At 31.9% G+C, this 14,025-nt stretch overlaps 1 protein-coding gene across 1 annotated transcript in view; it reads left to right on the top strand.

The window, feature by feature from the left end:
* The window catches only part of LOC106472912 (probable ATP-dependent RNA helicase DHX35), a gene marked incomplete at its 3' end in the record, with an annotated part of 57,286 nt that overhangs the window by 12,425 nt on the left and 30,836 nt on the right, over positions 1–14,025 (top strand). The window contains 3 exon segments of the mRNA XM_013933584.2: positions 2,434–2,530; positions 3,329–3,481; positions 9,839–9,963. Coding sequence (XP_013789038.2) covers positions 2,434–2,530; positions 3,329–3,481; positions 9,839–9,963 — 375 coding nt within the window.

The raw sequence follows: 14,025 nt of genomic DNA, 5'->3' as shown, positions 1-14,025 counted from the left end.
ATATATATATATATATATATATATATATATATATATATATATATATATATATATATATATATATATATATAATATATATATATATATATATATATATATATATATATATATATATATATATATATATATATATATATATATATATATATATATATATATATATATATATATATATATATATATATATATATATATATATATATATATATATATATATATATATATATATATATATATATATATATATATATATATATATATATATATATATATATATATTATATATATATATATATATATATATATATATATATATATATATATATATATATATATATATATATATATATATATATATATATATATATATATATATATATATATATATATATATATATATATATATATATATATATATATATATATATATATATATATATATATATATATATATATATATATATTACATATGGTAATTAATACCATTTGCAAACAGCTTTAATTAGAGTCAATATTTGTATAATGATGTAGAGACATACCCTCATGTATCTAGTTAGTGATATAAACATTTCATCCCAAGTTGTTGAATCATGAATGTGTAATTTGCTCCAGATATGTTTTGAATGGGACAGTTTCAAAATCGTTTGGTAGTAACTGAATATTTGGAGTGAGTTATAAGATGTTTAGTGTTAAATATGCATGTTACTAAAACAAGCTATTTAAATATGCCTCAAGTTCATGTAGTTGCAATAGTTATAATGTGCATCATGTAACAAAAAACATTGAAACTGAATTTTTATATTCAATTTATCACTTTATGTTGCTCTTTCTTTATTCAAAGAAATTTTCTGTAACTTTTCAAATTAAATGGAATAGCTATTTTGTCCCATTTATATTTTTTGTTCATTAGTAAAATTTTTACCAAATTTTTAATAAGTGTGCATATCTTTCCAAAATAGGCATATTCTAACTTTTTGGAAATGCACCATATGAACTAGAAGAGAAACAGTTTTCAGTTTACCCAAAATTTGATTAATTTTTATAAATACCTTTTTATACATAATCAACCTAAAATTATCTGTCTTGTATGGTCAGAAGCACTAAAGCACTGTATGATTATTTGTTTATAGTTAAGTATTTGAATATCTATTGTGGAGACATCTATTCTTGAGGTTGGCATGAAGTCACAGTCATGTGATTTTGCCTGGTAATGTGACTGCCATCTTGACAAAGGGGCAAACAATAGTGAAGCAAGTACAGCTGTGTGTACGCAGTTTATATAGGTCTACTGTATACACGTGTTACTGCTGAAGCTGCCGTGTAAATTCTTCAATTATTGTTCATATATTATTGTTTGATAGTCAAATTATCAATTGCAATGTTATATGGAGAAGTTTTTGGCTGAGGCAACAGCGAGATATTGAGTAAAGTTACAATTAATTGGGCTTCATTCTTGTCCCTACCAGTACCCTGCCGACTCATGGATCAATGACCCATTGTGCAGTGCAATTACCTTGTATTAAAAAAATATTGGAAAACAATATTTGCATGATATAAAATGAGCTGAACACACATAGTTATAGTCAGACTTTGGTTCCCACAGCTTTCCTATTGCTTCCGTGTTCCTGTTTCAGCCACAACAATTTTCCCCTTTTCAGTAGCTTATTTTTATGGGAAAATATGCACTAAAAAGTAAACCACCAGGTTGAACAATTGTCAACAAATTGTCTTAAAACTATTCTCGGCTAGGAATAGAATCCCACAAACGCTTGCTTCATGCTTACTATAAAGGCATGTTGGAGGACTTGGTATCAAATAGAAGAAAAGTTCAGGTCTGTTGAACTTGTTATTAGAACAATTGAATATACAACTACTCTTCACCGCATCTGTAGGTTTGTAACAACAAAAGTTCTTCACAAACACAAATAGTTGATACGATTACAAGTCTGGAAAGCAGGCAAGTGTACAGAATGAATGAAATTTCCCCTTTGTCATGCTGTTTGTTTGTCTCTTTGCATCGATTGCTATGTGAATATTGCAGTGTAGGAGGGCAGAGTTCCCAGATGTCCAACCTCAAGAATCAATATATATTTCTTCTTTTCTTCAGCTTCAACATGTCTTCTTTCATCTTTTGAGAACTTGCTAATCGAACAAAATATTACACCACATTAATGTTGTTTATAAGTAAATTAAAGAGGAACGTTTCAAAAATTATTATCCTGTCAGGGTGTATTCCAGATGCTTATATGTTGTGTATATGCTTGTTCATAGTAGTGACACAGTTTTATTTGCCAAACACAAAAAAGGATGATTAAAAAGAGGGATTAATTTTTTAATTTTTTCAAATTCTACATGTAATACTTTTTGTCATGTAAGTGAAGTCCTTAAATCATGCAGTTTGTGATTGAATAATATTTTTTTTTTGTTTTCCAGATGAAAGTTTTTAAATCAGTTCCTAGACATGTAAGAAAAGTTATCGTTGCTACCAACATTGCTGAAGCATCTCTTACCATCAGTGGCATATCATATGGTAAATTTTACGTAGGAGCAAGTTAGATTTCAATGCTCTACTTTATTATATAAGGCTTAATATATTTCATAAAAGTAAATTTAATCAATATTTGTAGTTTCAAATTATTGAATGTTTCTAGTGCAGATCTTCTGTGTTGATGAACAGGGACAAAAAACTCTTTACTTACTCTTAAATGTAGAGGCACAACAAACAAAGTTCTGGAATTGTAAAGTAAACCAGATTACTTCAATTGTCTTCCAACAGTTATGAGGTACTCTAGTGGACCACTGCACTTTTTTATCTATCTGCTGATTGTTATAATGTAATCTACTCTACTGCTCTATCTGTCTTCTTACAGTACAGAATAATCAACTCTACCACTGTACTGCTCTATCTGTCTTCTTACAGTACAGAATAATCAACTCTACCACTTGATCAGATTTAACTTTTACTATTACCACAGGTTAAGAGATTTGTACAGTAGTATTCATTAAATGAGTGTCATTGGTGGCAGTTGTAAATTCACGTACAACTATAATTTTCAGTGACTTAGTTTTCATAAGTACTGTTTAAGTTACCCGGGAATGATGGTACACACCCACTTTATTTAAACAGCAGTATCATTATGTTTCATTTTCATGAAATCTGGGAAATTTGTATTGGATGATTACAAAAGTAAAGAATAAATAGAATAATTGTATCCTTTAACAAATAAAAAACTAACTAGAAATTAATCATAGTTTATGTACTGTAATAATTATTAACATCTGTAGTCCAGAATTTTATAAGGATTTTTTTTGAAACTTTTAATTTCAGTTGTTGATTGTGGATTTGTAAAATTACGATGGTACAACTCCAACACTTGTACCGACTGCTTGGTTGTTGTTCCTGTGTCCCAAGCATCAGCGGATCAACGAGCAGGACGTGCTGGGAGAGTACGTTCGGGAAAAACTTACAGGTTATATACAGGTATGTAATTTCATTTCATTTATGATAATTACCATTTTATTTAACATGTGATAATATAGAATTACACTATAGTTCAAAAGTATGGACGCAGGTGCTTTTTTTGAATTTAACCTTTTCGAGGCGGGTCACGGGTGAAAGGCCATATCATTTCGTTTGTTGACTCGCATTAAAAATTTTATTGAACTACTATTTCATGTCAGTAAGTTTTTAAAAAATGTTTGATAACTATCTCGACATTATAAATATTTCACATTTGAAATTTGAAAATTTATTGATGCATAAAAGTATTTTTAATCTTAAAATATAAATTACTTTGCATGTTGGATAGGCAACTTGCGAAAAGAAAAAAAGGAATGAGAAAAACATTGCTTAACAAACCTTAAGACTTGATATTTTGAGTATGAAAGCATTTAATGTGTACTGATAATCTGTCAAATTTCGTTAACATTCGCTTACTAATTTCAAAGTTATAGCATGTAAACTATAACAAGCACAAGATGGTTACGAAATCGGTCCAAGGGACCGAGCCTGTACTGAAAGAGTTAATCAGTTAGGTAATAGAATGCCATGAATAGTCAAAACAGCCTTAGCCCAAGTTAGGCTGTTTTGATTACTGTAATGTTTATATGAAAATATTTAGATTTTGATTACATTTGTGTGTATCCAATTCTAGAATATAATTTTTTTTTATTATAAGTGTTTTTTTTTCTTCTGCAAATTGTCACTTTCCAACTTTTGAATGTTAGTGTACTTGCAGTGAAACCTTGCCAGTAAGAACTGTTATTATAGTAGATTTACACATCATCTGTGTGTTTACGAAAGTTGAAATTTCACTGAAAGAATGATTGTTGAGAGTTTCTGTTCTTTGTTTATATATTTCAAGAAAGTTTTCTTGATTATCTATGTGTTAGACTAGCAGTGCTTTATGCTTTTCTATTTTAATGACATCTGACTGTAAGATGAGTAAACTTGGAATGATTACTTTGTGTTTTTTGTATATTGGTGTTATATAGCTATTTTGTATACATTATTGTTGATATATAAATTAATTTTTACGTCCATTGTTGCTGCATCCATTTAAATAGTGGCCCAACAGTAAGTCTGAAGGCTTATAACAATAAAAATTGGGTTTTTCTAACTTTGGTTTGCACAGTACAGATTGTTGCCCATTGTGTGGCTTTGTGCATAACAACAAACAAACAATTTAAATAATTTTATTTCTTATAAGTTTAATTTTTTACAAAATAGTTACTGAAATGATTTTTGCAGGTTTTTTTGTTTCAACTTTGTTTGCATATACTTTTCTTTTTATGGGGATAACTGTTACATTGAATTACATGTATGCTGTAAATGTTTTAATGTTTACCTTGCTGAAATATGTATAAAAATACATGCTGTTAACTACTCTGTATGTCCAATGCAGTTTTAAGACCTTACATTTTTGCTTCAGTGATATTTAAAAAGATTGTATTGCTATTACAAGTGGTTCACTAGGAATAGAAGTGGCTAGTAAAATAACATATTTTAAATGCTAGTGTGTCTGCTGGCATAGTGCTTTCAGGAGCTATTTTGTATTGGGAGATTCTGTCACTGTGGTAGTGTAAAAACTACAGGAAACTGAAAAAAATTTTCAGTATGAATGTTTATTGAATAATGTATAAAATTTTATAAGCCAATTGGATATTTATAATGTAAGTCTATTGACAACACTTTCTCTGAACTGGAAGGACCTGAAATAATGTAACAGTATCCATGTTACGTACAGTGCTCTTTCTGAAGATAAACTGACTGTAATTTATGAAGCAGGGACTTATCAATCTTTGAACAGTGATCAGTATGTTTTCTTAATCTTCCTTAGCCAGTGTAGTGATTTTAAAATCACTAGCATGTGCTGGTTGATCAAAAGTTTCAACCACAAAGTATCTCTCCACTTGAAACAAAGGAACTCGTGAATATAAAGTTTAATATAGGGCATTGCTGCATGTACTTTTGAAAACTGTGATAAGATTCATCTGCCAGTTGAGCACAAAAGAATGTCAATAATGAAAAATAGAAAATTGATCATCAAAAAAAAGCCTGCTGTGAATTAACAAACCTGTTTAATACTGTTACAAGCTTTTACACCTTGCTCCTCAAGGAATACTTTGGATTTGGAACTTGAAAGTTATCCAGAGATTGGTAATAATAGAGCAGATTCTGCTGTATTGAGTAATTGTCATTAATTGTATTTATATGTCTTCATGGAGCATTAGATCTAAGTTACTTAAATTATTTTTTTATATACTAACAACTGATAGTATTATAAAGTGCATACTTTTTGAAATGTGAATGTTTGAGATTCTGTTGGATAACAGTTTTTCAGGTTTCATATTGGAATTATAGTATGGCCATGATATGTTTATATCGTGAACTCTACATTTCTTTAAATGCTTCCATGTGTTGCGTGAGAACCTGATAATGTGAAATATAAAATATAATCCTGTGGTTTAGCCTCTATTGTGGTTGGATGTCTCTGCTACCTCATGGTTCGATTGTATGTTGGTTACATGGTGTGGGAGAGCTGTCTGTATCTGGTACATCTGCTTACTTGTTACTCTTATGCCATTTCTTGTACTGGAATTCCACACACTTTAAACACAAGGCCTAATCCAGGAAGTAGTTTAATTATTGTCTTATCAATTATTTCAAATGTCTTTTTTTATCAGGTTTGACCACATTTGTTCATTTACTTAATGTCAAATTATATATTTGTTAACTTTTGAGATTGTGTATATTTTGTAGCTTCATCTTTTGTTTAAAACAGTGTTATTTTCATGGTGTAACTCATACTTTATCTCCTTTATTTTATATCACATACTCTTTTCAAAACTGGTTTTGACATCTATATCTTTGAATATATTCTTATTATAAGAATCTGTTTTTTGTGTGAGCAACACTTTGTCTTTCTCAACACTGCAAGGTGTGTTCCTTGCCAGTTTTATCTACCTTGTTCCAGTCCTTCTTTATCTGTAGACCCACTAGCCCTGTTCCTGTACCCGAATGGGACCACAGTGTTATCCTGCAAGCTCTTACTCGTGACCTTTTCAAATCATTGGCAACTTTCAACTTGTACCACCTTTCTCTTTATACCTATTTTCTCTTACTATGCTATAGACTTTTCCTGTACTCTTTTCCATTGTTCTTACATTCTTCTTTATCCTGACTGGTCCTTCTTCCATAAGATGTCAGCCACTTAGAAAGCAGACCACTCCTTTTCCCCTACATTCTTTCCTTCTAGTTCACATCTCTATGATTAATTGGATCCAAACAGACTTTTATGTGCTGTTTGTGATGTTCATTGCTACTTAGCTCATACCTCTCACTCTTGTAGCTTCCGTCTTCAACTCTTTAGTCCCTGGGATTCCTCTTCCTCTAGGGACATACCTCCTTCTACCATTATAGGCTGGGTCTGTCAACTTCTTCTGTGCTTGATTTACTCCTCATTGAGAGTAGATGCTTGCAGACTTTTCCACATGTCATCCCATCAGTTTTGTTACCTCACTCATTCCCTCACTACTTGTTTCTGATAGCCACTGAACAAGATCCTTCAAGCTGTCATGTGAACTACACCTCATATCTTCATTATCCACTATCTTCGTCACCAGGCAGTCTCATTTCCTGTAGGTTCCACCTGCCTCCATTCATCATCTTATAGTCTATTCAGACAGATGAGTAAATTTCCTTTTACTTCTTACAGCATTTGCTTATAGGATCTTGCAAGGTGGCTGATGATGTCTCCCAAAGTATACTTCTTTCACAAAATTCTGATTCAAGCCAGGATAATGTAAAGCACTCATACCATCAGCCTTGGCTCCATGTATGCACACTGTTGAGATGGGATGTTCTGCAAGACCACTTGAGATATCCTTGTTGTGTGTTTATGCATCTGACTACTGTTTGATCCATACCATACCTATTCCATGGACTCACATGGAAAAACCCAGCACCAGGAGGTGCTCTGCCTGCTTTCCTGATTCATGCTTTCTGGCTTATGAAAAGATGGAGATGTGGTCACCCTTTGAACTGTCTCCAGTAAAAGACCTTTCTGGCTCAAACAGGACTAATGGGGATCTTGGCATTTTCTCCAGGTCTCCCCACTGTGGATTCCTCCTCCTTTCTCTTTGAGTGGAGCATGAGAAATCCTTACCACCTACCGGTTTCTAGCTCCTGGGGTAGTGGACCATGGAGAATTCTCACTGATTGGGACTTAACCGCTGGATGTAGAACAAGGGGTTCCAGTCAGTGGGAAGTGGGGTGGTGGTGACATTGTCAGTATAGTGTTGGTTCACTCCTCATATAACTATACTTAACAACATGCTACATGTGCCCTCTTCCTGCGGCTTGAGTCTGTATAGCAAAGTTGAGGTGAGCACTTCATACAATAGTGTGTCCTCCTCCTGCAGCTTGCATCTGTCCAATAGAGTTGAGACTAGCACATTACAGGATCAATGCCCTCCTCCTGCAGCCTGCAACTGTTTAATAAAGTCAAGATGAGCATGCTCCACTATACAGTTGTGGACATCACCTGTCTAGTTAAATGAGGTGAGCACACACTAATAAACTGTGCCTAGGACCTACATTTGTTGTCAGTTCAGTAGAATCAAGGTGAGCACACTATACAATTGTACCTTCCTCTTGTGGACATCACCTGTCCAGTTAAGTGAGGTGAGCACACACTAATAAACTGTGCCTTCCTCCTGCAGTCATCTCCTGTTCAGTTGAATTGAGATGAGCATGCACTAACAAACTGTTCCCTCCTTCAGTTGAGTCGAGGCACACACACACTACATCATGAATCTGTTCTCTCATCTTACACCAGGTGTTAGTGTGATGGTAGAGTTGAGGTGAGCACAAGGTATGGTCTGAATGTATCCCAACCATGTTACACATATTGGCTCTCTGATCTCTTTTGTACACGTACTTGGATGGCCATATTCTTATTCTGCCCATCCCTTTAATATGTTTGTCTCTTTCTCCTTTTTCCTGTCAGAACAGTAAACCCTGGAAAGGACGAGATGCATGCAGTCTCCCATAGATGTGCCCCTATGGAGCCCCTGCCACTGGGTGTCACACACCATGGGTTTCCTTCGGGTGCTTTCTGATGGGAATGCATCTAAGTAAATCTTTGCATTGGCTCCATTACCATTTCAATGTGGAATTCTAGCTTAATTGTGTGCAGAGTTGTATATCATCTTGGAAGCTAACATTTTTCTTACCTGAAAATTTATCTTCAGTACATACTCACCTCTAGCGCATTGGTGTTCTTTGCCCCATAAAAGAATGAAGGTTCATGAGTGCAAAAGCATGGAGAGAGTTAGTGCACAAGAAGGTGTATTGCCTTCCTATTAGTGAAGGGTTTTTTGCTGCATAATAACATCATTATGCAGTTGTACAATTTATGAGAAATGTCATGAAATTAGGTGGGAGATGCCTAAAGGCTAGTGGCATGCAAATATTTAAGGTAGATGCACAGGGAAGATAGTTTAATGGTGTGTATTGGAAATACATTTTCAAGTAAGGAAAATTATAACATCAGTCTGAAACAGACTGTGACAAGTCGGAATGTAAGGTGATGCTTACGTGAAGAGTGAAAACATTTTTTTTCCATCATACAGTTTGAATGTTGCATTTGTATCATATCTAAACTCTTTAAAATTCATGTCTGCAGTTTCTCCCAGTATCTGGTTTTTTACTCTCTACAAATTGTTGCTAAATCACCAATGTAGATTAAAAGGATTAGTTGATAAATCTGACATCAAATACATAATATCATGTTAAATGGCACTCTGTAAAAGGGCATGGCATATGTACTTAGAATCTCCCCCCTGTGCACATAAGGTTAAACAGTTTTGTTATATTTTCCTGAAGGTTATCATGACACACACAAGCTTGAGGAAATAGTTTTAAGATATAGATCATGAACTTTAGGAATACAATAACTAGGAGGTATACACCTACTCTGATGTATTATTTATAATTTTGTCTTTGAAATTATACAGTGCATTTTTATGTATGAGATTGTGTTTTTCAATATGACAATATCAGATAATATATTTTTCTGTATATTGGTGATGTATGAGCTAAATATCAAAAGTATGTACTCTGACAAACTTATCTGCATATCAGTTCAAATATAAGTACATGAAAAAAATTATTACTCCTTTGGGATATATGATATGGCTTAGTAAAAAACACTGCTCATTTTCTGGTTAAAAGTTACTAAATTTGAAAAAATAAAAGACTACTGCAATGTTATTTGCACATAACCTTAAAAAAGTGTTATACACGTATGTGTCTTTTTTTCTCTCCAACAAACAGAAGAAGACTTCCTAAAACTACCTGCCCAAACCTGTCCTGAGATTCAGCGTAGCAGCCTTGCATCTGTTATTTTACAACTCAAAACTCTTGGAATAGAAAATATTCTAAGATTTAATTTCCCTGCTGTAAGTTATTTTATTAATTTAGTTTTCTGTAGTATGTATATAGAGTTTAGATTTTTAAATGTGTTTTCACTTACAATTATGTAAAATGCTTTATCTTTTCCTCAGGTCACTTTTCAAGCCAACTTAATGCTGTATCACATCTCATTGATTTACATTCAAAGAATAGACTCTAAAAATAATTCTTACATCAACTTGTAGCCCAGTGATGTCATACAATTTTGTTTTTTCACTTCATAGGATCCTTTTTTGGGTGTTCTGTATCTTGTCAAGATATACTAAAACAAATTAGTTCTGCACTTCTGATATATTTTAGGAACATTTATCTTAATTTTACATTTATGTTTAGTTTTTTGTCTTCCTTATTTTCCTGAGCACAATTTACAATTTTAACAATTGGCTGATTGTTCTCCATATCTAAAACATTTTTTTACTGAGATACATCATATGCCCTTTGAATGAAGTAATACAGTATGACTGGTCAAATCTTCCAATTATATATTGGATTCAAAGCAGCAGTTACCTAGGAGTTTTAAAAATTGACACAATAAGCTTTAATTTTCTTTTCTAGACACAAGTTGCCCCGAGGTAGAGCTCTGGGTTATGATGCTGATTTCAAGTCCAGTGTGATACCACAAAAATATTCGTCACACTTTAAGCCATGGGTGTATTACACTATTGACAGTCAGTTCTTTAGCATAAGTTGTTAGATGCTGACTTCTCTCTGGTCAGGAGTTTGAAGTTATGGATGGTGGCAGATGTCCTTAATAGCTTTACCACGCCCATGTAACCATGAAAGTATACGTACTATACTATGAAAGTACTTAATGTAGCTTCACAAAATTTGGCAAGCTTTCATTAAGCGTTATAAGTCTATTGTAAACAAAAATCAGAATTTTTAATTATGTACTTTTACTAAAACTTTCTCTGTAAATATACAGAGTCACAGTGTTGACTGCTCCAAGTGCAAAGTGATTTTCATGTTAAGATTAAAAATACTTTTCTTCATTTGAGAATTTTCAAATTTCATTTGCATTATCTTTAAAAAATTCCTTAATGCATATGATTTTTTTTTTCTCAGAAAAACTTTCTATGTTTTATCTGTTAGTTTCTCTATGACCTGGCATGGCCAGGTGGTTAGGGTGCTTGACTTGCAATCTGAGGGTGACAGGCTCAAATCCCCATCCCACCAAACATGCTCGCCCTTTTAGCCATGGAAGTGTTATAATGTAACAGTCAATCCAACTATTGGTTGGTAAAAGAGTAACCCAAGAGTTGGCAGTGGGTGATGATGACTAGCTGCCTTCCCTTTAGTATTTCACTGCTAAATTAGGAATGGCTACTGCATTAACTCTTGTGTATCTGTGCACAAAATTCCAACCAAACCTCTTTTTCTACCATAACTCTATATGGGATTGGTAAAATTGACTGACCTTGTAACCACCATATAAAATTAGGGAATAAACTTAAATTACCCTTTTTGTAGAATGATTGCAAACTGTAACGGGAAACCACAATTGTTTATCCTAAATAGTTTAAAGCTCATAACAGTATACATCTATTCATACATAATTTTATTGTTTTATTGCCCATTGAACCACGTCTAGCTAATAATCCCACCACACAAGTTGTAAATCACTTGGTGAACATGCAGCTCATATGAACATAATGAATTATGTAATGCAGGAATTGCTCACAAGCATACGTTGTGAAGAATATATATTACTATTATTTCTTCATTACCTTATGTAACTCAGTTGTTTTTTTTACATTTTAATCACTTTTATAATAATAAGTAAGGAATACACATGAAAAAACAAGAAATATAATACTTACCTGGACCTTTTTTTTTGTCAATTGTCGATGAAATTTAAGCCTACGTTTTGCACAAATGATACTACTACATAAATGATTTTTTGTTTAATTAAATAATGCACTTAATAACAGAGGATATTGATATACAAAAAGAAAACAATGTCTTATAACTATAATAATTTTTTTGGCTTTCTAATTAGGTGTTAAGAGCAGTTAAAATTTCAGTCAAGCTCATTGATGTAATTTCTGTCAGAAAAAATTTGAAACTGAACAACAAAATAGACAATGCCCTGTATAGAAAACAATGTAATACAATACATCATTTCACAGATTAAACCTTTGGCTTTTATTAGCAATTTGTGAAAGAGAAGATGTGACAGGTGGGTGTGACAAAGTAGGTCTTATTTTCTAATTTATAGCTCCATAAATAAATAAGATTGAAGGATATAAAAATTATGCTTTGCTTTAGTAATATCTGTGTTATAATGAGTAATTTATGTAAGGTAAGATTTTATTCTTCTCTGAGGGGTGGTAAATGTATCTTATTCAATACGGGGTCAGTCTGTGTGACAACCTCCTAACCATTTTGTGTTTGTTATAATTTTCATGCTATAACTTTTAAATTAGTAAGTGAATGTTAACAAAATTTGGCAGTTTATCAGTAAACATTACAATACTTTCACATGCAAAATATCTAATTTTTTTTGTTAAGTCATAAGGTTTGTAATGCAATGTTTCTTTCATGCCTTTTTTTCTTTTCACATCTTGTCCATCTATCATGTAAAGTAATATTCATTTTAAGATTAAAAATACTTTTATGCATAACAAAATTTTTATATTTCTTGTGCGAAATCTCTATAATGTCTGGATAGTTATTAAATGTTTCTTAAGGAAAACTTTGTATTTTATCTGTTATTTTCACTAATTAATCTCTGTACGGGTTTGTTAGATTTGAACAATCTCGCAACCACCATAAAAAATTAGGAAATAAACAAAAATTATGCCTCTTTCATTCTGGAATGAACACAAATTATAACACAAAAACATAAAGTTTTGTACAAAATAGCTAAAATCTCATAACATTATACATTTATATATATATATATTTATTTATTTATTATTTTTATTATATTGTTCTTTCACCTGTGCCTGGCTAACAATACAGAAATTGCAATGACGCGGCTTACGTGCACTCATGTTACGTATCAAATAACATAAAATTTACCTTTGGTTTGTACAGAGTAACTTATCTTGGCTGTGTTTTAGTTGACTAATATTTTGTAAAATATGGTCACATTTCAGTTATTATAGCCCCCCAGTGGCACAGTGGTATGTCTGTGGTGGGCAGAGCACAGATAGCCCATTGGGTAGCTTTGTGCTTAATTACAAACAAACAATCAATTATTATACATTATATACATATATATATATATATAGATTATTGCTATTTTGAAATAAGTTCTTAAACATATTTTACCTAAAACATAGAAGAGTAAATAAAGAATAAATTCAAACAATTATCTCTTCTAGTTATGACCTTTGTACTTGGTTGCTGCTTGACATTGGTTGCTAAGCCTTTAAACATTTTGCACGTGGAGGATATGAAACAAAATATTTTTTTTTAGATTTTTATTGATACATTTCAATAACTAAAAAATCATAAATTACTACATCAATATCATAGAATTCAATTGTAATTTATCAAGCTTAGTAACTAAGATTTATTTTACTCTAACAAAATATGAAATTTTGAGCAAACTAAAGACACAACCTACTTCATTGAAATCTTGGTTCAAAAGAAAAAAATGGCACTAGTCATATTAGAAAGGCTGAGAAAACCACTAGGGGACATTCTTAGTATCCGATTAGTTACTCATGTCATATATAGAAGTAAGTGTATATAAGGGAGCGTTTCCAAAAATGGAAAGAGGTGGATGGAGTGCTATGTGTTTAATTTATTACTTGAGCAATATCTTGGCAAATAGAAAAGATAAGAGACTCCTATTTTATATTTTAGCTTGCCAATATCTGTAAATTTAGTTTCTAATTTGTGTGAAACTGTAGACTTAGTATTTTGACTTCACAAACATCTAATTTGAACCAGTGCTGCATTCAACATACCACGTAACATACAAAAATTGATGTTTAGCTTTTTTGAAATATTTACTTTTAAATTAAGAAAATGAGTAATGTATAGCTCTAAAATTTAAATTATAATCTACAGTTTGATACCAAACTTAGTGACATAAA

This window comes from Limulus polyphemus, unplaced genomic scaffold (assembly GCF_000517525.1).
Source record: "Limulus polyphemus unplaced genomic scaffold, Limulus_polyphemus-2.1.2 Scaffold5729, whole genome shotgun sequence".
In the NCBI taxonomy this organism is placed as follows: Eukaryota; Metazoa; Arthropoda; class Merostomata; order Xiphosura; family Limulidae; genus Limulus; species Limulus polyphemus.
Note: the sequence above shows the minus strand (reverse complement) of the source record. Positions and strands in the feature narration are given on the sequence as shown.